The following is a 24,780-nucleotide window of genomic DNA, read 5'->3' on the forward strand; positions in this document are numbered from 1 at the left end:
CTGGTAAGGAAACCTGGGCTCTCTCAATATGTCCATCTTGGGTTCCCCCCCAGCCCTCCATACACCTGCTTCCCTCACTCCGCAGATGTTTGCCAGGCACGTTCTGTGTGGTCTGTAGTTGCTGAGAGTACAGAGATGAGTGAACCACTCAGGAAGCTTACGGGCTAGTGGAAGCAGGGCCAGGTGCTTCTGGAGCAATTACAGTTCAAGATGATCAAGTCTTAGAAGAGTTGGGACAACAGGCGCTGTGGGACTTGTTTTAGAGCCTGTGGTTTCCATAGGAGTGTAGGGCTGTCTCCTCTGGACCCTGAGCTTTCAAATAGTTCTCCAGCATTTGTCTTATGTTCTGATCCTTGAGAGTTGACTTATGATGCACTAAGTTATTGTCCATCAGAGAAGTGGACTTTGAGCTTGAAAAGATCTTATTATGCTTCCCATTTCCTTACGTGAAAACTCTAGTGTGAAATTTTATTTCAAGATTGAAGAGGATATTCATAAGTAAATATTTAAGTAGACCCACTGATGCTCAGGCATTACTGAGAGAGGTGCCATCACCATGTTGTGATAGAATATGTCCTGCTGGTACTGGCAGAAAAGTCCACAGTTAATTAATGAAAAGTTTTCCTTAGAGTTCTGCTGAGCTAGTGACTTCTGAGAGAGTTCATGCTTTCACTGAAGCTTGGCCTAATCTTTCTGTATATGTTGGTGGGTGAATGATCATTCTTTTTTTTTTTTTTTTTTTTTTTTGGGCTGCATCAGGTCTTAGTTGTGGCACGCAAGTTACATTGCCCAGAGGCATATGGGATCTTACTTCCCTGACCAGAGACCAAATCCCAGTTCCATGTATTGCAAGGCAGATTCTTAACCAGTGGACCACCAGGGAAGTCCCTCATTCTTTCTGAAAAGCTATCCACTGGTCTTCAATTTGGTGAGCGTACTTGTTTATAATATCCTACAGAATGACTGTCAGTTCCTCAAGCGCTGCCGCATGTTCATGGCGACTCTTCCTGGCAGAAACACATGCTTCACCGTGGCAGCCACGCATGCTGTCCAGTGGGTCCTCCCTGGGTAAGAGGAGAGCATGTTCCAGATGAGACCCAGACTGGGGGCTGGAGCCCGAGCAGCCCCGCATTCAGGGCCTGCTCTGCTTTGACAGTTATCTGTTTTTCAGATTATTATATAACAAGTAATAAGGACCCCTCTCTGAAGTTTTTTCATGGGTCTTCTGAATTTAAATCTGTGGTCCATTGCTTAGTATAGGTTCAGTGTTTCTTAGAACAGTCTTTTAATCAAGTATTTTATCTGTTAATGAGTTGGGAAGATCCCCTGGAGTGCGAAATGGTAACCTGCTCCAGTATTCTTGCCTGGAAATTTTCATGGACAGAGGAGCCTAGTGGGCTAGAGTCCACGGGGTTGCAAAGACTGAGCAACTGAGCAACTTATTCATCTGGTATGAATAACCTGGAGATTCAAATAGAAGACCTCAGGTCCTCTTCTAAAAGTATGCATTCTTTAGTTAAAATAACTTTGAGAGGTACGGGATGCTGTTTTTAAGCACACTGTTCCTATGAATGAAAAGGAGCATCTGAAAGATATTTTAATAGAAACGCTACTGATAAGTTAAATAATTACAGTGATTATTTTGTGGCAGTTCTACTTTGGGCAAAGTACAGAACTCCTTTTTCCTGTGGTCATTTGGACTGTGAATACATAGTCCAAGAACATGGTACGTGAATGTCTTGATTTTAGATGAGTGAATTTATGGTTGATTGAGTTTGATCATAGTTCTTGAAAAAGAAACTAAGGTAGATTAATTGTAAAACAACATGTTAGTATTTTCAAGGTGTCCTTTCAAAAAATTTTAATATGGGAAATTTAGAACATATACAAAAATAGAAGAGTGTAAGGAAGTCATTATGTATCTATCTCCCAGCTTCCATGATTATCCACCAAGGCCAGTATTATTTCATTTGTATCCCTTTGATTCCTACAACTGGATTATTTTGTAACAAATCTCAGATATCATCTCATCTCATCTGTAAATATTTCAGTATGTATCTATAAAGAATAAGAACCCTTTTCAAAAACATAATACCACTACCATTGTCACATCTAAAAAATTTAACAATAATTTCTTAGTATTGTCAAATAGCCAGTCCATTAATCAGTATTTACATATTCCTGATTGTCTCATGGGTGTTTTTGATAGTTCAAACAAGGATCTAAACGAGGTGCATTTAGGTGATCTGACTCTCTTAACCTAAGTCTCTATTCACCTAGAAGTTTCCCCTTTTTTTCTTTTTTCTTTGACATATATATGTTGAAGATGTAGCTTCTTCTAAGCAAAAAAGAGTGCTTAAGAGCCTCTCCAGATGCAGGGCCCACATGGGAGGCGAGTTTTGTTTTGTTTTTTTTTTTCCTGAAGAATCGTCGCTTCCATTAGAGAAACAGAATTACAGCATTGTAACCTTGGAAGAGATTTTTAGTCATTAAACCTTTCCTGTCACATTACCTCGGACTTTTGCATCTCTGTCCTATTTTGTTAGAATCCTGAGATTAGGGTTTAGAGTGAGGGGACGTTGGCTCCAGTCCCCTCATTTCACAAGTGAGGAAGTGGAGACCCAAATCCAGGTGATTTCTTTAAACCTCGCAGTGTCAGCTACTTACCTAGCGCCGCTTCCTCTTTCTGCAAGTGATTCTTTATGCACCATGTGTATAGAAGGCCTCCTCCTTCCCCACAGACTAGCCTCTCTCTGGGGATCTAGCTCTAGATCACCATCACTTGCCTCCTTGTAATCATGGGAGTCCCTGCCCTTGGGGAGCCATCGGTGTTAAAGCCCCATTAGGGTGAGAAAAGCTGAGAACCGCTGCCTTCCCAGGGCCACACACTTCTTGACCGCCAGGTTCCATGTAACTGAAATAAGCATTCCTGAAGTGCCTTTGAGTGTCTGAGGGCAAAAGATGATTTTGTCAGGGACTGCAGGCATTGAGGACCTACACACAAGATCCCACCAGACACCAGTCTGTATTGGAAACGCACCAGGTGTGTTGTGCAAACATCTAACGACACTCTTATGTCACCATCTAAGTATTAAAAGGAGCTTTTTCCACTTCAGCCTTGTATTTCTATAATCTACCTGTCTGCCAAACTTAATAGATATCTTTTAAAAGAACAGAAGATATTCCTGCTGAAAAATATTTTCTGCCTTATTTTAAGATGCCATAATTCAGTTTAATGCTTGTTGATTTGTTGATTTCAAACTAGGCTAAAACCAGCCAGATTCTTCCAACATGGGATTGATAGAGATGCTGAATGGTTCTATGTGGAACAGAAACTCGACTTTGATGGATTAAAAACAGTGACTCTCACAAACACCACATAAACAGAGATCTAACTAGTAATTAGCTACCAGAAAACTAGGAAAATTCAAGACTCAGTATGAGAAAAAATTTCTGTTTCTCAATAGTGTGGTTAGGAATGGTTCAGGGAAATAGTGTCGTTAGGAATGACTTGGAGCTTCATTGAGAGCTTGCTCTTCAACTTTATTAAATATTGTTGAGGAGTAGAATGTCTTTTGCTTTCCCACCACTATCTCATATATGTCAAGTTTTAATTATTTTAACAGAATACCTCATTACAGTTTTAAACATGAACTTTAAAAATTCAGTGTATATACAACCCATCAAGGGTTAAATTGCCTGAGACTCTTAACTTGGCATTTTCCTCACTTATAATAAGTACAAATATTGAATTATGTGATTTCAGTAGCATATATAGACAGACATGTTTCATCACACAGTTGGAATTTTAAGAAAAGCATATACGTTTTTCGCCTTACCTTTTATCCACTGAATGCTGGGATTCAACATAGGGTTCAAATCATATATATTTTTTCCTTTTATTTATCTATTTTTAATTAATTTTTATTGGAGTATAGTTGCTTTACAGTGTTGAAAAGTTTCTGCTCTACAGCAAAGTGAATCAGCTATACGTGTACATATATCCCCTCCTTTTCCAGCGTTACATATTTTTTTCTCTCTGCATGGTAGCCTGGCAACTGTCAACAGAATTGTAAATAGCAGAATGGTGTGCCTGTCCATCCATGGCATATTGCCTTTTATAGCTATGTATTTTTATGGGGTAAACTACATGATCGTGATTGTTACAGTACTTTCAAAGTTATAATAACGTTTAATTTTTTCACACTGTTTAGTTACATAGTAATACACTTTATTTACATAATAATGATTTATGGGGCACCTATTGTGTACTAGGCCCTTTACTTGCAGCTCCTCTGATTCTTCCAGTTGTCCCAAGCTATTAATAATCAAATCCCCCTTTGTACCAGTGAAGAAACTGAGGCTCAGAGTTCACCTGCATGCCTGCAGCTTGTAAACCACAGAGCTGAGCTCTAACTCCAGCCGGTACCATGCTCTTTCCGTGCTAGAAGTTTTTCTTGCTAGAAAGTAAGTGAGAAAAGTATTTGACTTAAACTGTTTCATAACCCTGGAGACTAAACATTCAGTCCTGGAAGTTTACATGTGCATGCACATCTATTCTCTAGGTGTCACTTGTTCAGATGGTCAGGGCTGCATAGAAGGGCTTCAGGGGCTCCATGAGCACTTCTGAAACTAAACTGTTGTGTATGTGATGGTTGTCTGGGGAATCAGATCCCTGTCTTTCAGCCTGTTCTCCAAGAGGTCTCTGTGTATGTAAAAGGATTAGGACTCCTGATCTTGCTGACTGCCCTCGTTTCAGAGATAAAGAAACTTGAGTTGCAGAAGGGATGTGCTGTGAAGGCGGTACAGCCACCAGGTCAGAGCCAGAGCAGGACGGGCCCGTGCCCGTCAGCATCCTCCTCTGACCACAAGTGCATCTCCAGTTTTTAAAAAATAAATGCCACAAGCCATACTTTGAAGGATTTTGGTGATGGAGAAAAAGATAAGGCGTCGCTAACTTAGAAAGGCAGAATTAATCCCAAGTGCTTCAGGCTTGTGTCTGATTTAAGGGCTGTTTTCCTCAGTCCCCCAAAACAAAAGACTTGGGGTTCTCTGATAGAGAGGAAAGGTCCAACAGAGATGAATGGAATGGGCTCCAGCTAGAGAAGACAGGCAGGAAATAAAGCAGTGCTTTTCACAGCTTATCATCCCTTGCTTCTCAAAACTCCTTCTCTCTCCAAGATCCCACCTCCCAGACTGCGCTCTGTCAGCCATCACGGCTGGGCCCTTCTTCCAGGCCTGAAATGCAGCAGGGCCCCAGGGCACGGCCCAGATGTCCTCTCTCTCCACACGGGCGCCGTTACCTCCACGCTTCTGGATCTGGCCTTGGCTTCTTTCCTCAACCCTGGGCTCATCTAGCCCATCTACTTACTCTCTTCTCTCCATCCAGTTTTTCGGTCCAAAACCAAAGCCTTGATTCCACCCACAAGATACTGTGCCTCTTGGGTCCACTCCATCGTAGTACATGGCAGCACCATTCACCCAGCTGCCCAGGCCTACCTCCTCGGTGTTGTCACCAAATGCTCTTTCTTTGGGACCCTATATTCATCAAACCCCTGCTCCCCAGCAAATACTTTGGTTCTACCTTCAAAATACATCCAGAGTCCAGCCACTTCTTCCTACCCTTCAGCTGCCAGCCTGGCCCAGGTCACCCTTCTTTCCAGCCCATCATCTGCACCAGCCACCTAGGGTCCCCTTGCCACGTGCTTGGCACGCTCTTCACAGCGCCTCCTCTTCCCGGCGGCTACAGTTCCGCTAAAGGATAAATCTGATCACATCACTTCTCTGCTCAAAGCCCTCCAATGACTTCCTCTCATTCTTAGAACAAAAGCCAAAATCTAACTTATATGGCCTTCAAGACCTTACACATCCTGGTCTTGCCTGGCCCTTCCTCTTCATGTCCCACCCACCCTTCCCAGCATACTCGCCCTACTCTGGCTGGGTCAGAGGAGCGGCCTCGCACTTTCCTGAAGAGTTTATGCAGTTTTCCGGGTTTGTGCCTGCCATGCCCTCTACCCAGAAAGTCCTTCTTGTGTCATATACTGTTTGCTTCCTCTTCTTGTCCACATCTTTGTACAAACATCTCCTTTCCAGGCCCTTCCTAAAAGAGAACTCCCACCGTTCCACCTTCATCTCCTTACTCCATTTTCTCTTGTTGCACGCTGCACTGGCTAGCGTTGACTTTGACTGGTGTATTACGAGCGTGAAGCCCTGTTAGCATGTGAATGCAGAGTGTTCACCACACGGTCCCAGAGCTGTGAACAGTGCCAGACGCATAGTAAGTGTTGAATAAATATTTGTTGAATGAATTAATGAATAATATCCTGGACATTAGATTTATTGCTTTTGCTCATTCTCTTTCACTGAATGCATAAATATTACAACCAGCCATGTGATAGTTTATTTTTTATTGGTTTAAGCCTCTCCTTGCTTGTCTAGCCAAGGCTTGGGTCAGTTTCCCAGCGGTAAGAAACAAGGTTGCCAGGGTCCCCATTGCCTAGTGCCCACCCTGGTACTCTGATGAAATCAAGATGCACATATAACTTAATCCCCCGCCCCCAACACACACACACAATTGACATGCACTGGGCAAGTCTGCTCAAAAAATAATTGTCAAATCTGGTAACACTGCCTCAGTTTCCCTAGTGTAATTAAGAACAAGACTAGGTCTGGGAGGAGCAGACTAAAGCCAACAGGCTTGCTCGTACCCATCCCATCTCTCAGATGCCACTTCATCCCATTCCAGAGGGCTGGCCCTTGTATGGATGGCCACCACGTTCTTCTTCAGATCAAGTCATCAGGGAACGCTGACCCACTGCCCTGCAGATTGCTGTCTACTGCTAAGGCTTTCCGTTGGTCAGCCCACATTTGTGGCTCCCAAGCCCCTCCTCAGTCACTTTCGATAGGGGAAAAAGATGTATTAACACATAGAAATAAGATTCTAGTAACTGGCAGAGATTGGCATGATGTTCTTAGAATCATCACCAGGGCAGATTTTTAGGAATATAGGTTCCCAGGTCCTGCTCTAACCCTGAGACTGGGTAGGGCTCTGGTGTGATGAGCCCACACATACACACACAGTCTCTCTCTCTCTCTCTCCAGCAGATCATATATATTCCTAGTGATGGTAAGTGCTACGAAGCAAACAAATGAAGGGCAGAGAAACAGGAGTGGAGATGGTGGGGAAGGGCTTTCTGAGGAGATAATGTTTAGTCTGTGATGGGAAGTATTAGGGGAAGAACTTTTCAGGCAGGAAATAGCGTGGTGTGTTTATAGAGTTAAAAGCAGAAGAATGTGGCTGGAGCACAGCAAATGACCAGAGGAGAGCTCGGTTGGTGGAGAGAGGGCCTGGGGCCATGTCTCGTGGGCTTCGCAGACAGGGATGAAGGCTCTGGGTTTTGTTCCCAGTGCCCACATCTCTCTGGGAGTTTTGAGCCCTGTGTGGAGAATGGGTTGTTGGGAGCACGAAAGTGGATGCTGTGGGACCCGAATCAGACCATATTGTCCTCCCATGGTGAAGGGGACAAGGGTGGCGGCACCCGACGGAGAGGAGAGGGTAGTTTCAGGGAACTCGTTTGACAGAAGGCAACAGAACCCACCTGTGAGAGGAACAGGGAGAGGGAGCGCGTGGGAAAGCGCGGACGAGGCCAAGGGGATCTGTCAGAGGCAGCGTAGGGTGTGAGCCTCAGTTGCCTCATCTGTACAGTGGGAGTGCGGGCTGGTGATGAGCTGATGTAAAGCACTTAGAGCAGAGCCTGGCACTCAGTAGAACCCCGTGTAAACGTCAGCAGTGTTGTGGATGGCAGTGATTTATCCAAGGTCACACAGCTGTTTGGCATCAGGTCTGGGACCAGTGGATTTTCAGCTATACTGAGCTGCCTCCTTCAGTTACCTTTGAACTTTTTAAATTCGTGCACACTCTTGGTGGAGGGTTCGGTTGACTCAGAACATGACGAGTCACCCTTCTCACAACGTGTAGGTGAAGTGCGAGGTGTCCTGTGCAGCCTGGGGTTCCTGGTTATTTTGGATGTCCATAAAACTGTGCCATTCTGGGCAAAACACAGGGCCCAGATTGGGAGAGGAAGCGGGTACAGAAGAGAGATGATCTGCGGGTAGATTTTAGATACGTTTCAGAGTATAGACCTGCCCGTGTTATGCACATGCTGAGGCTGGAGGAGGAGCATGCCCCACAACTGGGAGCCGGAGGTGTGAGTCCTTCATGCCGGAAGTCGTGGGTCAGCACATGCCGGCAGAGGGAAAGGAAGCGAGCCAAGAATGTTACCGTAACTCCCCCAGATTGTCAGGTTCCTAGGGATACATCTTAAAGAAGTGTTTGAAGTGCTTCTATCTGTCAGTTTCAACTAAGCTAATTTTTGGAAATCGCTCTTTGTACTGTGCCTTTCTCGTGAACCTCTGCGAATGTAATGCATGCAATATGTGGGGGGAAAATCCTCTCAGCCGAGGTTCCCATCCAACCCCCATCCCCCTCCCCCCACAAAGTCTGAAAGGCAGATTTTAGAAGCACAGCTGTTGCACCTGCAAGGGTTTTGTCTTCTTATTAAAGGGACCTCAGACCATGTTGAACATGTCCTGTAGGAAGGAATTTCAGAAGGAGGTGAAAGAAAATGCCAGCTCAGCACCCGCTCCCTCCTGTTGACTGTCTGTTTTGTGGCACCTCCGTCTCAAGCAGCATGGGGAGGACTGTTCTTCATTACCAGGGAATGTGAGTCATTCCCAGACCCGTGTGATTGGGATTCCAAAGTGTTGCTGTATCCGATGGTCTTATTAAATCCAAGTGTCAGTGCAGCCTTTCAGACCGTAGAGGAGAGCTCAGTTAGAGCTGGTGCCCTGGTTCCAGTTACCACACAGAGACGCTGGCAGCGCAGTGACCCCCTCTGAGCACCCAGAGTTCCTCACGGACGGCTCCCAGATTTGGGGGTTTTCCCGGTTCACTTCATGGGCTTCTATACATTTCAGCTCCCTGTTTATATCCTTGCTGGGATCTGTATACTTTCGGGGAAAATGTCCTCGTGTCTGCAGACAAGCAAGCGCCAAGAGGAGCCTGGCCTTTGGAGGGTACCCAGCCCTACCAATGTTCAGCCCGCTGTGTCTTGGATCCAGCAAGACGCTACCCATTTCCAGCTCTATCCAAACAAAACAAGACATCAAGCTCAGAGGGAGGAAGCTGTAGACGTTGCCAGAAATTTAGTTTGCTCTGTCTTTTCTTTTTCCTAGAATGTTTCACAGCCAACGGTGCAGATTACAGGGGAACGCAGAACTGGACGGCACTGCAAGGTGGGAAGCCATGTCTGTTCTGGAACGAGACTTTCCAGCATCCTTACAACACTCTGAAGTACCCCAACGGGGAGGGGGGCGTGGGCGAGCATAACTACTGCAGGTAAGACCCTCCTCCAGTCTCTTCCCGCCTTGCTCACAACTAGGCAAAGCTTTGTCTTCCTTTTGGCCAACTCAGAAAGCCTTTCTTGCTACTATTTTAGAAACGTTTCTCACAAAACTGCGTGCGCGTGTGCACACAAACACACACACACAAACACATAATCTCTTTTCAACTCGGGGCTCTTTGATGTTGGTTTTCAGAGCTCTGCTTTCCTGTCTGATCACTTCCATGTCTCTTTGGGAGGGTTTCCTTTGTTGGCGCTGCCACCAGAAGACTCGGCTTCTTGCCCGTGGATGTCATGGGCAAGCGGAGCACTGTCTGCAGCCTGAACCTCCCTCTGAGCTAAGGAAGATGCCCTGTGTTGTCCCACATCCTGCCAGCCCAGGAACACCTTGCTCTGGGAGCAGCTGTAGCCAGCAGATTTGTGCCGTTTCTTGCCTTTCAGTATACTCGGGTGTTTCTTTGCTCTTTCACCTGCTGTCTGACCCTCATGGGGCTGAACTCCATGGTGCTTCAGGTGTGTTCTTGTGATTGTCAGGGGAGATGATCTATGGCTTTGATCAGATTCTCAAAGTTGTCAGTGATCCAAATCAGGTTGAGAAACATTGGTCAGTAGGGACCAGAGCACCTTTGGTTATAGCTACGTCTTAGGTATTTATACCCAGGGTCCTGGTTACGTGACTCATAGTTCAGCCATGTGCTGAATTTAATTATTATTAGGACAGGTACAAAGGCAGCCTCTTGAGCCGCTGGGGCAGGGAAAACAATCACTGAGCTACTCTCTGAGCCACACACTCTGGCCCCAGTTCTAGCAGAATGTTGGGATCTTTGCACTGTTGACCCAGCTGAGACAACATATAGCTATACTGCACAGGCCCCAGTGTTTACCTGCTGCCCACCACCCTCTCCGCGCCCCCCACCCCCACCCCGCCCAGGTGCCTTTGCCCACATCTAGGACCCTTGGGCTTGTCTGGAGTCTCCAGGCCTGTAGTCCATGTTGTCTTCATCTCTTTACTTCACCTCTATTCTAATGGACGCCAACTGGCCACTCCCTCAGAGCCACTAGGGCACTGTTTTTAGTTTGCTATTTGATTGCTGTTTTTTATATGTTACATTTTATTTTTTGTTTGTAATAGAAGTATTAAAAGTTTATTAAAAAATTTCTCAAACACCACAGATATATATATATATATATATATATATATATATATATATATATAGTTTAAATAAAGTCCTCATTTTACCTCTTCCCTCCCAAATCCTCTCCAGCAAGGCCTTCTTCCCAGAGGTAACAGTTTGTTTATCTACTACACAGTTTGCTGTCTTTGGCATTTTAGCATTAATGTTACACATGCTTATTAAATAATCCTTTTACATTTTATTTTCAAAGTTGTACATGATCATTAATTTTTTCCTTTCATATTTAAAAGAAATGAACCCCACTCTACTTCTGGCTATTTCCTTCCCCTAGCTTTTCTATTGGGAATAGTTGGCTTGGGTTAAGAAGAGTACTTAGAAAGAGAAACCAGTGTTTGTTTTTTGTTTTATCTTCTTGTTCTAAACTATCTCTTGGTATTAGGCTGTTGGTTTATTCTATTCTTCTGTTGCCTTTTATCAGGCAAGTCTTCTCAGATGTGCTCCTGTTTTTAAATCCGATTTTAAATTTCCCATGAGGTTTAATTTACATGAAAAAAAAATGTTTTTCTTATAGATTAGCACCCAGTTCCACCACTAGGCTCTCACACCAAAGACTCCATATGTCAGTTGTGTCTGACTCTCTGCAACCCTATGGACTGGAGCCTACCAGGCTCCTCTGTCCATGGGATTTTTCAGGCAATAGTACTGGAGTGGATTGCCATTTCCTTCTCCAGGGGATCTTCCTGACCCAGGGGTCAAACCCGGGTCTCCTGCATTGTAGACTGACGCTTTACCCTCTGAGCCACCACATGCACCAGTAAATATCCATTAAGGAAACACTAAGTGCCAGGAGCACCACCTTCCTCCCGAGCCTTGGCTGGCAGCAGGCCTCTCCTTTGATTTGGTGAAATGTACCAGACCTGACCTAACAGTTTATGCTTCAAAAAAGGGACACTGAAATTGTCGATTATTATCACATTAGAGAGCCCCGGGACCTTTTGTTTTAGCACTGAAGCAGAGTCAAAGATGAATTTACTTGTTTTTTCTTAACCTATTCTGATGCTTTTCAGAATGGTTTTGACTTTGATAACAGACAATTGTTTTCGAAAGACTTTACCAAATCCTACATCAAAGCCAAACCCTGAATAGAGGGAGGAAAATGACAGTGAAATACTGTCTAAAGAAGGGCTTTGTACAAGTTCTCCAACTTTGATTTCTCAGCTGACACCCGACACCATGTTTGTCTTACGTGATGTTTCCAATGCCATCCCAGTCTCGATGTCTGAGAGATGGCGAGTGATGGGAATGAGCTTCTCTGGGCTCTGCGTATCTGGGTTGGGGGTGGGAGGACAGAGAGGCCAGGACAGCAGGGCTGGTGCTGGCACCTGCCTTTGGGCACAAAAAATAAAAGGACCCTTTGTGCTTCAGGGTGGCTTATCTTCTGGGCCGCACAATAGGCTGATCCCTCCCAGGCCTGATAGGGGCTGCTCCAAAAGCTTAGGCCGCAGGGTCTTTATGCCCATTTCCGGCCTAACCAGAGTGTCAGGTTTCCAGCCTTCTGAGTCCAATAAAGGGAGCTTGAAAAGAAACGGAGAGAGGCAAGGCTTTTCTGTGTCCAGTAACCCCGGCCATCTTTTGCTGTGTTTCAGCAGCACTGCCCATTATTGTCGTGGCCTCCCAGAATTGAAAAGACCTTAAAGGCATTTATTCCAAGCTACTTGTTTAGAAATGTGAAATAAGTCTTTTGCGATTATTACTGCCATGTCAGAAGTTGGTACCAGGGTAACAGGACTCTATGTTCTGACTGAAACTCTTTGGTGTAGTTTTCTTTAGAAGTTTCTGAGAAGTTAGTATTTTGACGTGAAAATAGGACCCATTTCTATCACACGTGAGTTGACTGGCCTGATCCTGTTGAAAACTTGTCAGTGGAGTCTGGAACATGTGAATTTTATTTGATTGTTTCAAAGTCACACAGTGCTCACTCTAGAAGACATAGGAAAATAAAGGGAATCAGAAAAGAAAAACATTAGAATTATTAATACCTATAGTTCCATCATCTAGAGATAAACTTTCAAGGATCTGTTGTATATCCGTCCCTAAATATATCTTTTCAAAAATGGGATTGTTGTCTTACATTGTCCCACTCCAGCACTCTTGCCTGGAAAAATCCCATGGATGGAGGAGCCTGGTGGGCCGCAGTGCATGGGGTTGCTAAGAGTCGGACACGACTGAGCGACTTCACTTTCACTTTTCACTTTCATGCATTGGAGAAGGAAATGGCAACCCACTCCAGTGTTCTTGCCTGGAGAATCCCAGGGACAGGGGAGCCTCGTGGGCCGCCCGTCTATGGGGTCGCACAGAGTCGGACACGACTGAAGCGACTTAGCAGCAGCAGCAGTCATACATTGTGTTTTAGAACTGCCTTTAAAAAAAAAACCTAACAAGACGTGTGAATATCTTTCCATGTTAATAAATGTGTCTCTATACCACATTTTTACCAGCTGTCTAGCTTTCCCTTATATGGACATATTTATTTAACCAACCTTTAATTGTTGTTTCTAACTTTTTTGCATTGTGAAAATGCTGTGGTGAACATCTTTGCAAGTAAAGATTTCCCTAAAATATAACATTGAAAGAGAAATTGTGCAGTAAAGAGGGTTTTGCGTATCTTGGGCTGCCGTCTATGGGGTCGCACAGAGTCGAACACAACTGAAGCGACTTAGCAGCAGCAGCAGCAGAACCTTTGACTCTGAGCCTCCAAGTCTCCATCTTGGCCGTTTGCTCCATTCGTTGTTTATGCACAGTTCTATGTGCACCTGTGCTGGCCCAGTCATGGCATCCGCATGTTCACAGTTAAGGTGCCAGGGCTGTTTGGAATCATCTATTCAGTGGTCAGTTGTCCCGGTCACACTGCAGTGAATTTGTGTAGACACACTTCACCTGTGCTCACCCCCCACCCCCCCCCCCCCTCAAGCTCTGAAGTTTCTGTGGCAGTGGACTGCATTGTTCTTGTAGTAATTACCACTTTTTTCTTCTTTATGAGAGGTGCCATTAAGATACATATGAATTATTAGAAACAACACAGAAGCTGAAGATTTTTTGTCTGTTTGGTTTGGTTTTGGTCGGGGGTGGGGGTTGGTAAAACTGAAAAGCAATGAGCCAGTTGACTTAAAACAAAGGGAATGTTACCGGGTGTGTCCTTTTCCCTCCCCAGAAACCCAGACGGTGACGTGAGCCCCTGGTGCTACGTGGCAGAGCACGAGGACGGTGTCTACTGGAAGTACTGCGAGATCCCCACCTGCCAGAGTAAGGCCCTGACTCCCCCTTGGCCCCGAGCACTAGGCTTTCTAGTGGAGGCCAGTACCCCAGCGTGGGGTCAGGGGGAGGGCAGATAGTGCAGGCAGGCAGGTGGGCTTCCTGGAGCAGATGGGAGGAAAAGCCACCTGGGCTGAAGATTTTCACTTCTCTCATGGAGGCTTTTTGGGAAGGAGACCTTCAGGTTCTCTCAGGACCCCCTTCCCTCCATGGATAAGCCCAGAACTTCACCTTCCACTGGCGTTCCTCACGCTGATTCTTTCATGGGTAGAGATGCACCAGCTTGGTAGCAGTCCAGAAAAAGAAACAGTACCTTGCACTTTGGGGAGTTAATTTTCAAAAATGAGGGAATTCCCTGGTAGTCCAGTGGTTAGGACTCAGCACTCTCACTGCTGGGGCCTGAGTTCAATCCCTAGTTGGGAAACTAAGATCCCACAGGGTGTGGCCAATTTTTTTTTTTTTAAGAATGAACAAAGAGCCTTTTATCAACAGTAAAACTAAGTTGTGACTCTACTTACTGTTTAGATTTGATGTACTGTGTCCCCTGAAAGCTGGTGTTCAGTAAATGTCTAATTAGATACCTTCAAAACCAAATTGCTCCTTTGCTCACATTAGCATAAAGATGTTCTATTGTTATATTACAATAGCTCACAATTTGTCACTCCCTACTACTGGAAAACCCACTTTCTTCAGCCTTTTAGTACAAGATCTGTCTTCTAATCTGTTCATTCCTTCATTCCCTGTTCAGTGTTTATTATATGTATGTAAAGGCAGAAAGGTATCTTGATCCTCAGGGCATATGTGATATGTCAGGGGAACTTAGAAAGATACTTGAAAATAAGGTTGAAAATGTTGTGGGAAGATTTAACATATGGAAATCAAAACTAAACATGGTACCCATAAGGCGTTTACTAATCTGTGTTTATAATATCTTGTTAAATATGCCAGAGGAATAGAGTTTCTCAGTTCTTAGAGCTGAAGGAAAGGACTGCTCTTTCATAATAATCCTACCCAGACTTTTTCTCTCATGATTTAAATCTACCGTTTGTCCTGCCTTCTCTCCCACTCCTCAGGTCAGGAAGGGGTATGGAGGTCCAAGTGGGACCCAGGCCTCTCTCCCCATGCCCACCTCAGCAGTCTGAATTCTGCTGCCTCAAGGGGACCAGTGCTGCCTCAGGGGGACCAGTGCTCACTTTCGTGAGCTAAACTTTCGCATGTCTCACTACTGCCCAGCAGTTAGGCCCTCACTTACCTGTCCTTCCAGCCTGGTATACCTTGATTCAGCTCCACCAAATTGAGAAAACTGTAAAGACCAGAACAATAGGCTTTTGCCCAGGCTGCTTTATCAAATTTTTAAAATGAAAAACATCTCTTTTGGCTCTAGTTTTGTGAAGAAGGAAGGGGCAGGGGGAGAGGAAAGCAGATTTTCCTCGGTCCATTTGTTTTGCACAATGATGGTCTTTTAGTACCAGCCTATGTCATTCTCTTAGGAATGGCAAAGAGGGGGTTTCAGTCCGAGTGCTTTTATTTGGAAAGATAATCCTCAACTCTCATTTATAAAATATAATTTGGGCCAATGGAAGCAGACTCACGTGGTCACTGAGACCGAGTTCCAGAGTAGAGAATTCCAGCAAAATAGTACGAACCACCTAGGTCCCCTCGAATTTGTCAGATGTGTCTCACTGTTCCAGAAAAGAAAAACTAAATATTATTTTTCTTAAAGGCACTTTCATAACCTTCTCAGAGCTTCTAAAGCTGGCCTTAAAATGGTCAAGGTGGGAAGACACACAGAAGTTGGGAATGAGAACTGGGAGCCCTTGGTTTAGGGCAGTGGGAAGAGGGAGCCGTATCTGGCTTTGGTCCTTTGGAAAACCCTTCTGTTCACCAGGGTCCCCACGAGCTGGGCCTCAGACCTTGAGTCTGCAAGGACATTGTGCTTTTAATTTGTCAGATTAACAGAGTTGAGAAAACCTCCTAAGCTGTTTGCAGCAGGAGACCTTGGTAATTGCCTGACAGACTCAACTGAGATCCAGCCTGCCTATTTTAGGCCAGTTTTGCCCTATTTCTGGATGTGGAGTCATAATTTTCATGAATAATACTAACCCTCTGTGTGAAGCCTGCTATTCATGATCAGCGTTGAACTTGTCATACAGGAAAAGGCCTGTGACATGATCAGATTCCTGGAAAGTTCATATCTGAATATAACAGACCCAGCAGGAGCCAGGGGGAATGAATGTTTAGGGACAAAGCCGAGTGTGGTTGAATGGTGGGCCATTGTGTGGAGACCGGAATCTCTGTTAACGCAAAGAGCTAAAACGAGTAGGCAGGCAGAGACCAAGTCTGATTCAAAAGGGAGCAAAGAGAGATCTGAACTACGCTCTTGACCTATGGAGCCCGGATCAGAACTTACTGTTAAAAGGAGAACAACCCCCAGGAAACTGGATTTGCTCTTCAAACTGCTTCTGCCAATATGTTTCTCAGAAAACCCATTCTTGTCACAGAGAGAAGAAATACAGATTTTTAAAAGGAAATCCCAACATCAAGTTTACCATCCCTGTTTGTCCCGCCTCCTGAATCTCTTAAGTCCTGTTGACTACTGAACAGGAAATCGTTTGGCTTAATGTCCAGCCTTTGCGTGTCTGTCTCTTGTTAAATAGTCAGCCTCACCAGTCCTATTCCTGTTTATTTCATTGCGTTTGAGGGACAGGCACTATAATACCCTGCATGGCTTTTGTTTTGTTCTCTCTTATCTGCAAATTCTTTATAAAAGTTTCATACAGTTTTTGAAACTAAGTAGTCTAGTTGGGGGAGAACAGAACCTGCAAATGGTATTTAAAGACAAATACGATTTTCTTCACATCCCTGATTAGAGCCTGAGGCCACAGGCATGAGAAATTTATCATGTCGGCTCCAAGAGCTATTTTTGGTTTGCAGTAAAATTTTCACCTGATTTCTACACACTCAACTATAAAAATTCCCCTTCGAATTAGGGAAATTTGACTCCTGACAGTGTTAGATTATATTAAGGAATCACTGTTAACTGTAATAGCTACAGTGATGGCATGCATATAGAGAGAGCCCTTTTAAATTACAGATACACACTGAAGTTATAGTATATCTGAGATTTGTTTTAAGTGATCTAGCCTTCCAAAGAGTGAGTGGGTGGGACGGGTACAAGGGAAACAGATAAAATAAGAATATTTTTTCTAAAGCAGCTATTTGTTGATGCTGGGTAAGGGCTCATATTCTTTCCTACATTTTGTGTATGCTTGAAAGTTTCAATTACAAAAAATAGTTTTTGTAATACTGAAAAAATCTGTAATGTTTAAAGAATTTTAAACTGAATGTGTAAACACATTCAAAGTATCCAGATTCAAGTGTATAACATGACTCACCTAAACTGTACTTTTTAAACATAGTTCATAGGTATTTGGGTTAGTTATTAAACTTTTAATAAGTTTAATACTGTTAGTTATTAAATTTATTTAAAATTAGTTATTAAAGTTTAAAATCACAAGGACCTTAGAAGTGATTAGCTGTGACAAATGACATTATTTAAGCTCTAACCATATAGTAGGGGACACAGGGGTGGGATGGTCTGCAGCCAGTGGGGAACCCCTAGTTTAGAACTGAAGGCAGTACATAAACAGATGAGCATACGTGAGATGCTCTGCATACGTGAGATGAACAGAAGGACAGGAGCACTGAAGAGGGGGGGTCTGCTCTGCACAGGCGGGTGGCAGGGCTGCTTTGCCAGAGGGCTTCTGGAAGAAGCAGGGCCTTAGTGCAGGGCTTCTCCCACTTTACGGTACCTACCATCACTATTGCTTATTAACATGCAGGTTCTCATTCAGTAGCTCTGGGACAGACCTGGGATTCTGTGTTTCTAACAGGCCCCTGGGATACTGGCACTGCAGAACTGCACTTTAAGCAGCCAGGGTAGGGTGGGGCAGAGGGAAAAGTTTGCATGCGTGCACACACACACACTGGAATTCTCATGCACATCAGTGTTGCTAAGACATCGGTTTTAAGAAAAAAAGGTCAGGAAATGAGGTCTGAGAAAAATTAGACGGGGCCAGATCATGGTCTGGGTACAAAACCTGACCCAGAAAGACAGTGATGAGGCCTGGGGGAGTGCCAGGGTCAGAAGGAAGCCCTTCTCCATTACTTCCTAAGCCTCTGTGTCAGGGATTCGGGGCATTGTTCCTCCCTCCTAATCCGGGAGAAGTTCTCTCCTGGTGGCATCATTCTCCCAGACTTGCCCTAGGAGGACGCCAGCAACAGCACCTCTGCCACTTGGGACCTTTGGTCAGTGACCTCACTGGCTTAAGTTCCTTTTAATTAAATGACACCCTGACTTTGTTCAAACAGATTTGTTGTTCCTTATAGAAATGCAACCCAAAAGAGCAGCGTTTGAAAGCTTCTAATTGTGATCCCTAATAAGAGTTTTTAAAGTTCAATATTAGTGTATGTGCTGCCAAAGCGAGCACTAGAGTTTCTAAACTTCAGACTTTGAGTAAAAAGCCAAGGGCACTTTGGCAGTGATGGTCAAGGCAGGCCCTCAACTACAGAAAATGTTTTGCTTCTGTCAGCACTTTTTGCATTTTAATGTCAGAAGTAATTTTTTAATGTTTTAGCTTTTTTCAATTATTATTGAGTACCTCATATGTAAAGCACTTATATTCACATTACCTTTTCAACAATTCTGTGAAGCAGGTGGTATGTTCCCTCCCTCCTGCCCTCCTTGGTCAGATGAGAAAATGAAGCTGGAGTGGTTAAGTGATTTGATGAGGATTACCCTCTGAGCCAAATAGGATTTGAGTCTAGGACTCTTCATGGCAAGACCAACCAGTGCCCTTTCCCTCCCAGGACTTGTGAACAGCCCCATTTCCTTTATTTCCTTAAAAGTGGGGGGCTTGGGATGGAATCAGGCTAGAGTTGAGGTCATTCTTAAGAGTTTTTCTTTGGGGATTGTTTGGGAATTTGTGTTTGAAATTCTGATAGTATGCTGAATTATTAGGATTGCTTTTCAACACTGGGGAAACCAAAGGATTAACTCAGTGGCGACAGAGGGTCTGCAGTTCAAGCTGTTAGCCCCAAGCCATCTCCTTTCTCCTCTGAGTTTGGGAAATCCCAGGCCCCAGGAGTAAGCAGGCTGCGTTAGTATCCAGGAAGCATTCACTGCAGGCAGAGCCACTCTGGACACGTTGGGCCCGTCTCCACGGGTGTTCTCGGCCCAGCTGTTCTCAGCTGGGAAGGGGCTCCCCACAGGTGGACCCTTGGCATGAAACCATTCGTCAGCGGCCTTGTCCCAGCCTCAGGGTCTCTCCCAACACCATGTTCCTGTTGCTCTGAACTTCACCTTGAAAAAGACACATCTCTGCACGTCACTAACACTTTATAGCTAAATAATGAAACCTCAAACTGTAGCCCATAGCCAAAGCAATATTGAAATTGAAATGAACATTAATACTGTACTTTATGCAGTCTCATTTTTCACCTTTTAAATGAATGAACCCTTTTAGGTTACCAGAATTAGCGGTCAGAATCCTTTTTTGATGATTTATTTTTTATGTTTGTTTTCCCAACTGGACTAAACTGTTCAAATACAGGCACAGGTTCTAGAATCTCTGTGAGGGACAGACCTTAAAGTGGTGGGGATCCGAGGTTTCTTTGAAACCTGTATTTGCTCAGTGGGGCTCTCATTTTATTTGGACTGTATGTCTGTTTATGGAGGGGTGCTAATAGAATTTATGGGGGCTTTCCCGCCTCAAACCATATATTTTAACAGTCTTCCACAGCCCCTTGCACAGTGCAGGCTTTAATAGTTCAGTCGCTCAGTCGTATCCAACTCTTTGTGACCCCACAGACTGCAGCACACCAGGCTTCTCTGTCCAACACCAATTCCTGGAGCTTGCTCAAACTCATGTCCATCAAATTGGTGATGCCATCCAACCATCTCATCCTCTGTCGTTGCCTTCTCCTCCTGCCTTCAATCTTTCCTAGCATCAGGGTCTTTTCCAATGAGTCAGTTCTTCACATCAGGTGGCCAAAGTATCAGTCCTTCCAATGAATATTCAGGACTGATTTCCTTTAAGATTGACCAAGGGACTCTCAAGAGTCTTCTGTAATATCACAGTTCAAAAGCATCCGTTCTTCGGTGCTCAGCTTTCCTTGTAGTCCAACTCTCACATCCATACATAACTACTAGAAAAACCATAGTTTTGATTAGGCAGACCTCTGTTGGCAAAGTAATGTCTCTGCTTTTGAATATGCTCTCTAGGTTGGTCATAGCTTTTCTTCTAAGGAGCAAGCATCTTTTAATTTCATGGCTGCAGTCACCATCTACAGTGATTTTGGAGCCCCCCAAAATAAAGTCTATTACTGTTTCCATTGTTTCCCCATCTGTTTGCCATTAAGTGATGGGACTGGATGCAGGCTGTAATAGATGCTCACCAAATATGCTTGCTGATGTGGTTGTCATATCTCTCCCAGGAAGAGACAACACAATCCAGTGGAAAGAACTCGGCCTCCAAAGTCCTTCACCTCAGGTTGGAATCATCACTTGCTTATAGCTCGCGGCAAAATGACTCCTCTGTTAGCCTTGGTCTCCTCATCTCTACCTTCCAGGGTCATTTTGAAGATTAAATGAGTAAAATACACATGTCTCTGAGTCCAGGGACCTAGCAGAAGGTAGGCAGAAAAGTATGGGCAGGGACTGTGGTGGCCTGTGCTGCCTCCAAGGTGTGGACTACCACTGGCATGTTCCTAATATCCAATTCCTAAACAGGTTCTTCCCAACCTTTGTTTTATTGCTGTCCAGTCCTGTATTATCTGATTGGCCCCAGGGCCCTGGAGTGTGCCTCAACTGCTTGCCTGGAGGCTGTTCCCCTGGGGCCTAGTGTGACCCTGTGCTCAGGGAACACCGGATGCCCTGCATTCCTCTGACAGTACAGTTTTATGGTTTCAGAACAAGCATATCTTGATTACTCATTGTTTTTGGCAGTGGATGTTATTTAATTTCTCATTAAAAAATTGAGACTTTCTGAACCAAGTGGACATTTTCCTCAGCGACAGTTATATATGTTGCATTTAAAAAATGTTCTAAAGCATGTTAGTAGGTTAAAAAGGGAAAATCATTCAGATCAGTAAGGACAATTTTACTGATAATCTTTATACCAGCACTGGCCTGTAAAAAATACACATGAACATAAGGAATAGTCCCACCCTCAATCTTATGATATAATTAGGAATCTGAGCTATAAACACAGGAGAAAATTGGAGACCAGCCACCAATTATATAAATAAGATTGAGTTATGTGGTAGAGAGCTGTGAGTTTTTGAAGTTGAGAGGGCTCAGTGAGTGCTGGGGAGCTGGAGGCTTTAGGGAGAAAGGCCAGAGGGGCTGGAGGGGTCAGGGCCTCACAGGTCAGGGAACAAACAGACAGATACCTAGAGGAGGGACACGGGACTGCTTTGCATGTCGGTGGGAGTTACAGTGCCCAAGGAAAGGAGTGGACAGAGAGGAACTGAGTGGGAACCTTGAAACCCAGGGCTGATTAGATTGAGGCTCACATACAGGGAAAGCCCTCCTCATTCAGGAAGATGAACTCAGAAGTCCACCATATTCTACAAAGGAAGTCACAAGGTCAGTACTGATTCAAGAGGAGAGGAAATTGGTTCCAAGTTGAAAGTGGGGAGTCGCACACACGTATGAGAAGGGAGGAAATTATTAGAGCCTCCTTTGGAGATGGTCTACCATGTTCTGTCCCCAGAAATTCACTTTCAAAGAAGGAACTCCTGCCAGAGGAGAACTGTCTCTGTGATACATCAGGGTCGTTATGGGGGTCAGAACCCTTAGGAACTTTTCCTGCCTTCCCCAATGGTAAAATTTCATAGGGGAGGACAAGGCCTTGTTTACTTACTTATTTGGGTGAGTCGCTATGAGACTCAGACATGAGTAGAAGAATCAGAGTGACTGAAAATGAGAACTGATATTTAGAAATAAAGTTACAGAGGTAGAGGGACTTCCCTTGAGCTCCAGTGGTTATGACTCCGTGCTGTCACTTGCATGGGGCTTGGTTTGGATCCCTGGTCAGAGAACTAAGATCCTGCAGGTTGCATGGCATGGCCAAAAAAAGAAAAGTTGCAGAGTTAGAATGGGGCCATGTTATGGTAGGACTTGGACCAAGCTGGCAACTCTCAGGTTTTTAAAGGAAGTTGTAGTTGGACAGGATGGAATACAGGGTGCTCATGGTCATGGGCTGTGAGTATGGAATAATCCACACCTAACCTATTGATGCTCTGAGGGAAGTCTTTGAAATGACTGGTCATCTGATAGGACTATCAATGGCATCATCTCATGTATGCTTAGTTCCTTATTCCCTTCTCCTCCAGAAGAGAGAATTCAGCTCCTGAGACACCAGTGTGAAGGCAGAAGGTAGTGAATGACATTATGATGTTTATAATAATCAGCTTCACCTGCCCCACCCCCCGCCCCGCCCCACCCCACCTTCTGTAGCAGGAAACTTGTTGCTTGTTCTTGGAACTTTCCCGTCGAGGAGTTAGTAGAAGCCAGTATACATATATCATTTTGGTGTTTTGTTAATACTTTCAAACAGTGTACATTGAAAACAGAATCATTTATTCATTTTCATAAAATTCTCCTGATGCATTTCATCACACATTAGTGATCAGAAATGATATATAATTTCCCAGTCCCTGCCCACAAGACCTGAGTAGGACCTGACTGTGAGTTGAAGGAAGATTCACCCTAACTCATGGATTGTGCGAGAATGAACTGCTGTTGGGTTTGATTGATTGTAGATGGGTTGTGGTGTGGTGTATCTGAAGGCTATTGAATGCAACTTACAGTGCTTAATAAAAAATCTTTATTTTTTAGTATAAAAAAGTAAAACAAGCAATCGCTGCATAGTTTCCTAAGGGCCAGATTTTATTTGTAAGAAAATGTAAAAGATGTTCCCCAGAGCCAGGGCAGAGTTTTCTAAAATGCAAGAGAGAAACTTTGCTTCCACTTTCTTAAACGGATCTCTCAGATTTGGCAGTAGACAACACAATGATGGATCAGGACTTCTTATGCAAATTACCAGCTGAAGATTTTTATTCAGATTGAACTTTTACAATAAAGGGCAGGCTTTCTTCTTTGTCAGGAATTGTCTGCAAGAAATAGAACTCACTCAAGCTAACTTGAGCGCAAGAGATTTATTGGAAGGGTGTTGGGAGAATATCACAGAATCCAATCCCTGTGTCCCAGAACCTGGGAAGGAGGTGCCCACACTTACCGTCTGTCTGTGGGGCCACACGGTCTCACTCTCTGCACCTCTCTCTCAGTATAGAGGCCATTCTTCTTCCTCTTTGTGGACCAACAGAATCAGCTCACTTATCCACTCACGTGGCCCAGACGTGGCTTGTTGCCTTAATACAGGCTTGACCGAATCCCACAAGTCCTGTGCCTGCAGTTCAATACCTAGAATCCTAATTCCAACTTCCTGGGAGAGGGAGTCTGGTGACCCCAGTGGGGATCAGCAGTGGCCAAGGATGGGGCTCGTAGGCCTGCCCCCAGCCAACAGCAGGTCCTCCAAGACGATGGTTCTCAGAGACGGGCTGTTGGCCATGGAGGCCCTGTGGGGGTGTGAGGTGCACCTTCAAAGTGAGACCACAGTTATATCCAGTTGTAAAGGCTGTTTAGCAAGTCTGCATGGTTGGTTCCCAACATGCTTGTGGCAGTGAGAAGACAGTAGTTCCTGGGTTAATCTGAAGAGAGAACCATCTTCCCTCAGCTACCTCTAAAACTTTTACCTCTGTCAAGAACCCTGAATCTCTGAAAAGGTTGTTGGTAATTAACTGTCACATTTTAAAGCACCAAATGTGGTAAACAAGGGGTCCATTTATATTTTCAGATGATTTTTAAAAATTGAAAATGTGGAAGCCTCTTTGGTAAGAGAAAAAAAATGCATGACCAAGCCACAGGACTTTAAAGTGGTCTTGAAAGTAAAAAAGGAATTTGAGAACAAATATCCTTTTACAAATTGACTTTCCCTCCCTGCTTCTGGGAAGAACTCAGGGTGGGACACGGTCTGGAAATCCACTCAGCTGACCAGTCATGCTTTTGAAGACGACAATGACGTGTCTTCTCTGGCGAGACTTGGAGCCACACTTTCCAGTGATAGTCAGCAGCAGCGACAGCCCTCAAAGGCTGGCCTTGCGGTGCACAGAGCACCAAGGGACTAACGTGTCTGCAGACTTAGCCCTTCATCTTAAGGAGTCACTTTCGTTTAGCTCCCAGACTGGCCTTATCAGGAGAGGAACGCCAAGGGAAAAGCCGTGGCGTGAGCACTCTGGAGCTGACCTCTGCTCTCCAGGGAGAACAGCCTCTCATGTATCCCCCACTCAGGGCCCTTAGCCTGGCTTCTTCTCGGTCACCTAGGAAACTCATCTCCTGTCTGCCTTCCTGAAAGGGCTCTGGGTTTCATGGGAAAGGCTTGCCTGGCAGTGCACTGGATCTACCTAGATGTAGAGGTAAACATTTTAATATCTGGAATCAAATCCAGTTTTCCAAGGTAACTGCCTTTGATCTTATCTTTTAATTCAGTGCTGCTTTACTCTTCTGTCAACCCAGCAGGTTATTCTGGTTTGTGTGGGAAATGGTGAAAGCCTTTTTGTATGTAATGATAGCAAACAGTGTTTATTCAGCACATACTATATTGCCAGGCCTTGTGGTGTTTACTTTATTTACATTATCTAATTTTAATTCTCACAAGAACCGTTTGAGGCCCATACCATCCACTGTGGATGAACCCGAGCTTAGAAGGGCCATGGCAGAGGGACCCAAGTTCACCCTGGGGTCCGTCTGTCAAAAGCCCACATCTGTGATTGTTGCAAAACGCTGGTTGCTTCTGGACGGGTGATGG

At 44.6% G+C, this 24,780-nt stretch overlaps 1 protein-coding gene across 1 annotated transcript in view; it reads left to right on the forward strand.

The window, feature by feature from the left end:
• KREMEN1 (kringle containing transmembrane protein 1) overlaps positions 1–24,780 on the forward strand; it is a 54,399-nt gene that overhangs the window by 8,527 nt on the left and 21,092 nt on the right. Inside the window, exons 2-3 of the mRNA XM_052654633.1 lie at positions 9,235–9,397; positions 13,749–13,840. Coding sequence (XP_052510593.1) covers positions 9,235–9,397; positions 13,749–13,840 — 255 coding nt within the window. The remainder of the gene's footprint in view (positions 1–9,234; positions 9,398–13,748; positions 13,841–24,780) is intronic.

The sequence above is a fragment of the Budorcas taxicolor genome, chromosome 17 (genome assembly GCF_023091745.1).
Source record: "Budorcas taxicolor isolate Tak-1 chromosome 17, Takin1.1, whole genome shotgun sequence".
NCBI lineage: Eukaryota > Metazoa > Chordata > Mammalia > Artiodactyla > Bovidae > Budorcas > Budorcas taxicolor.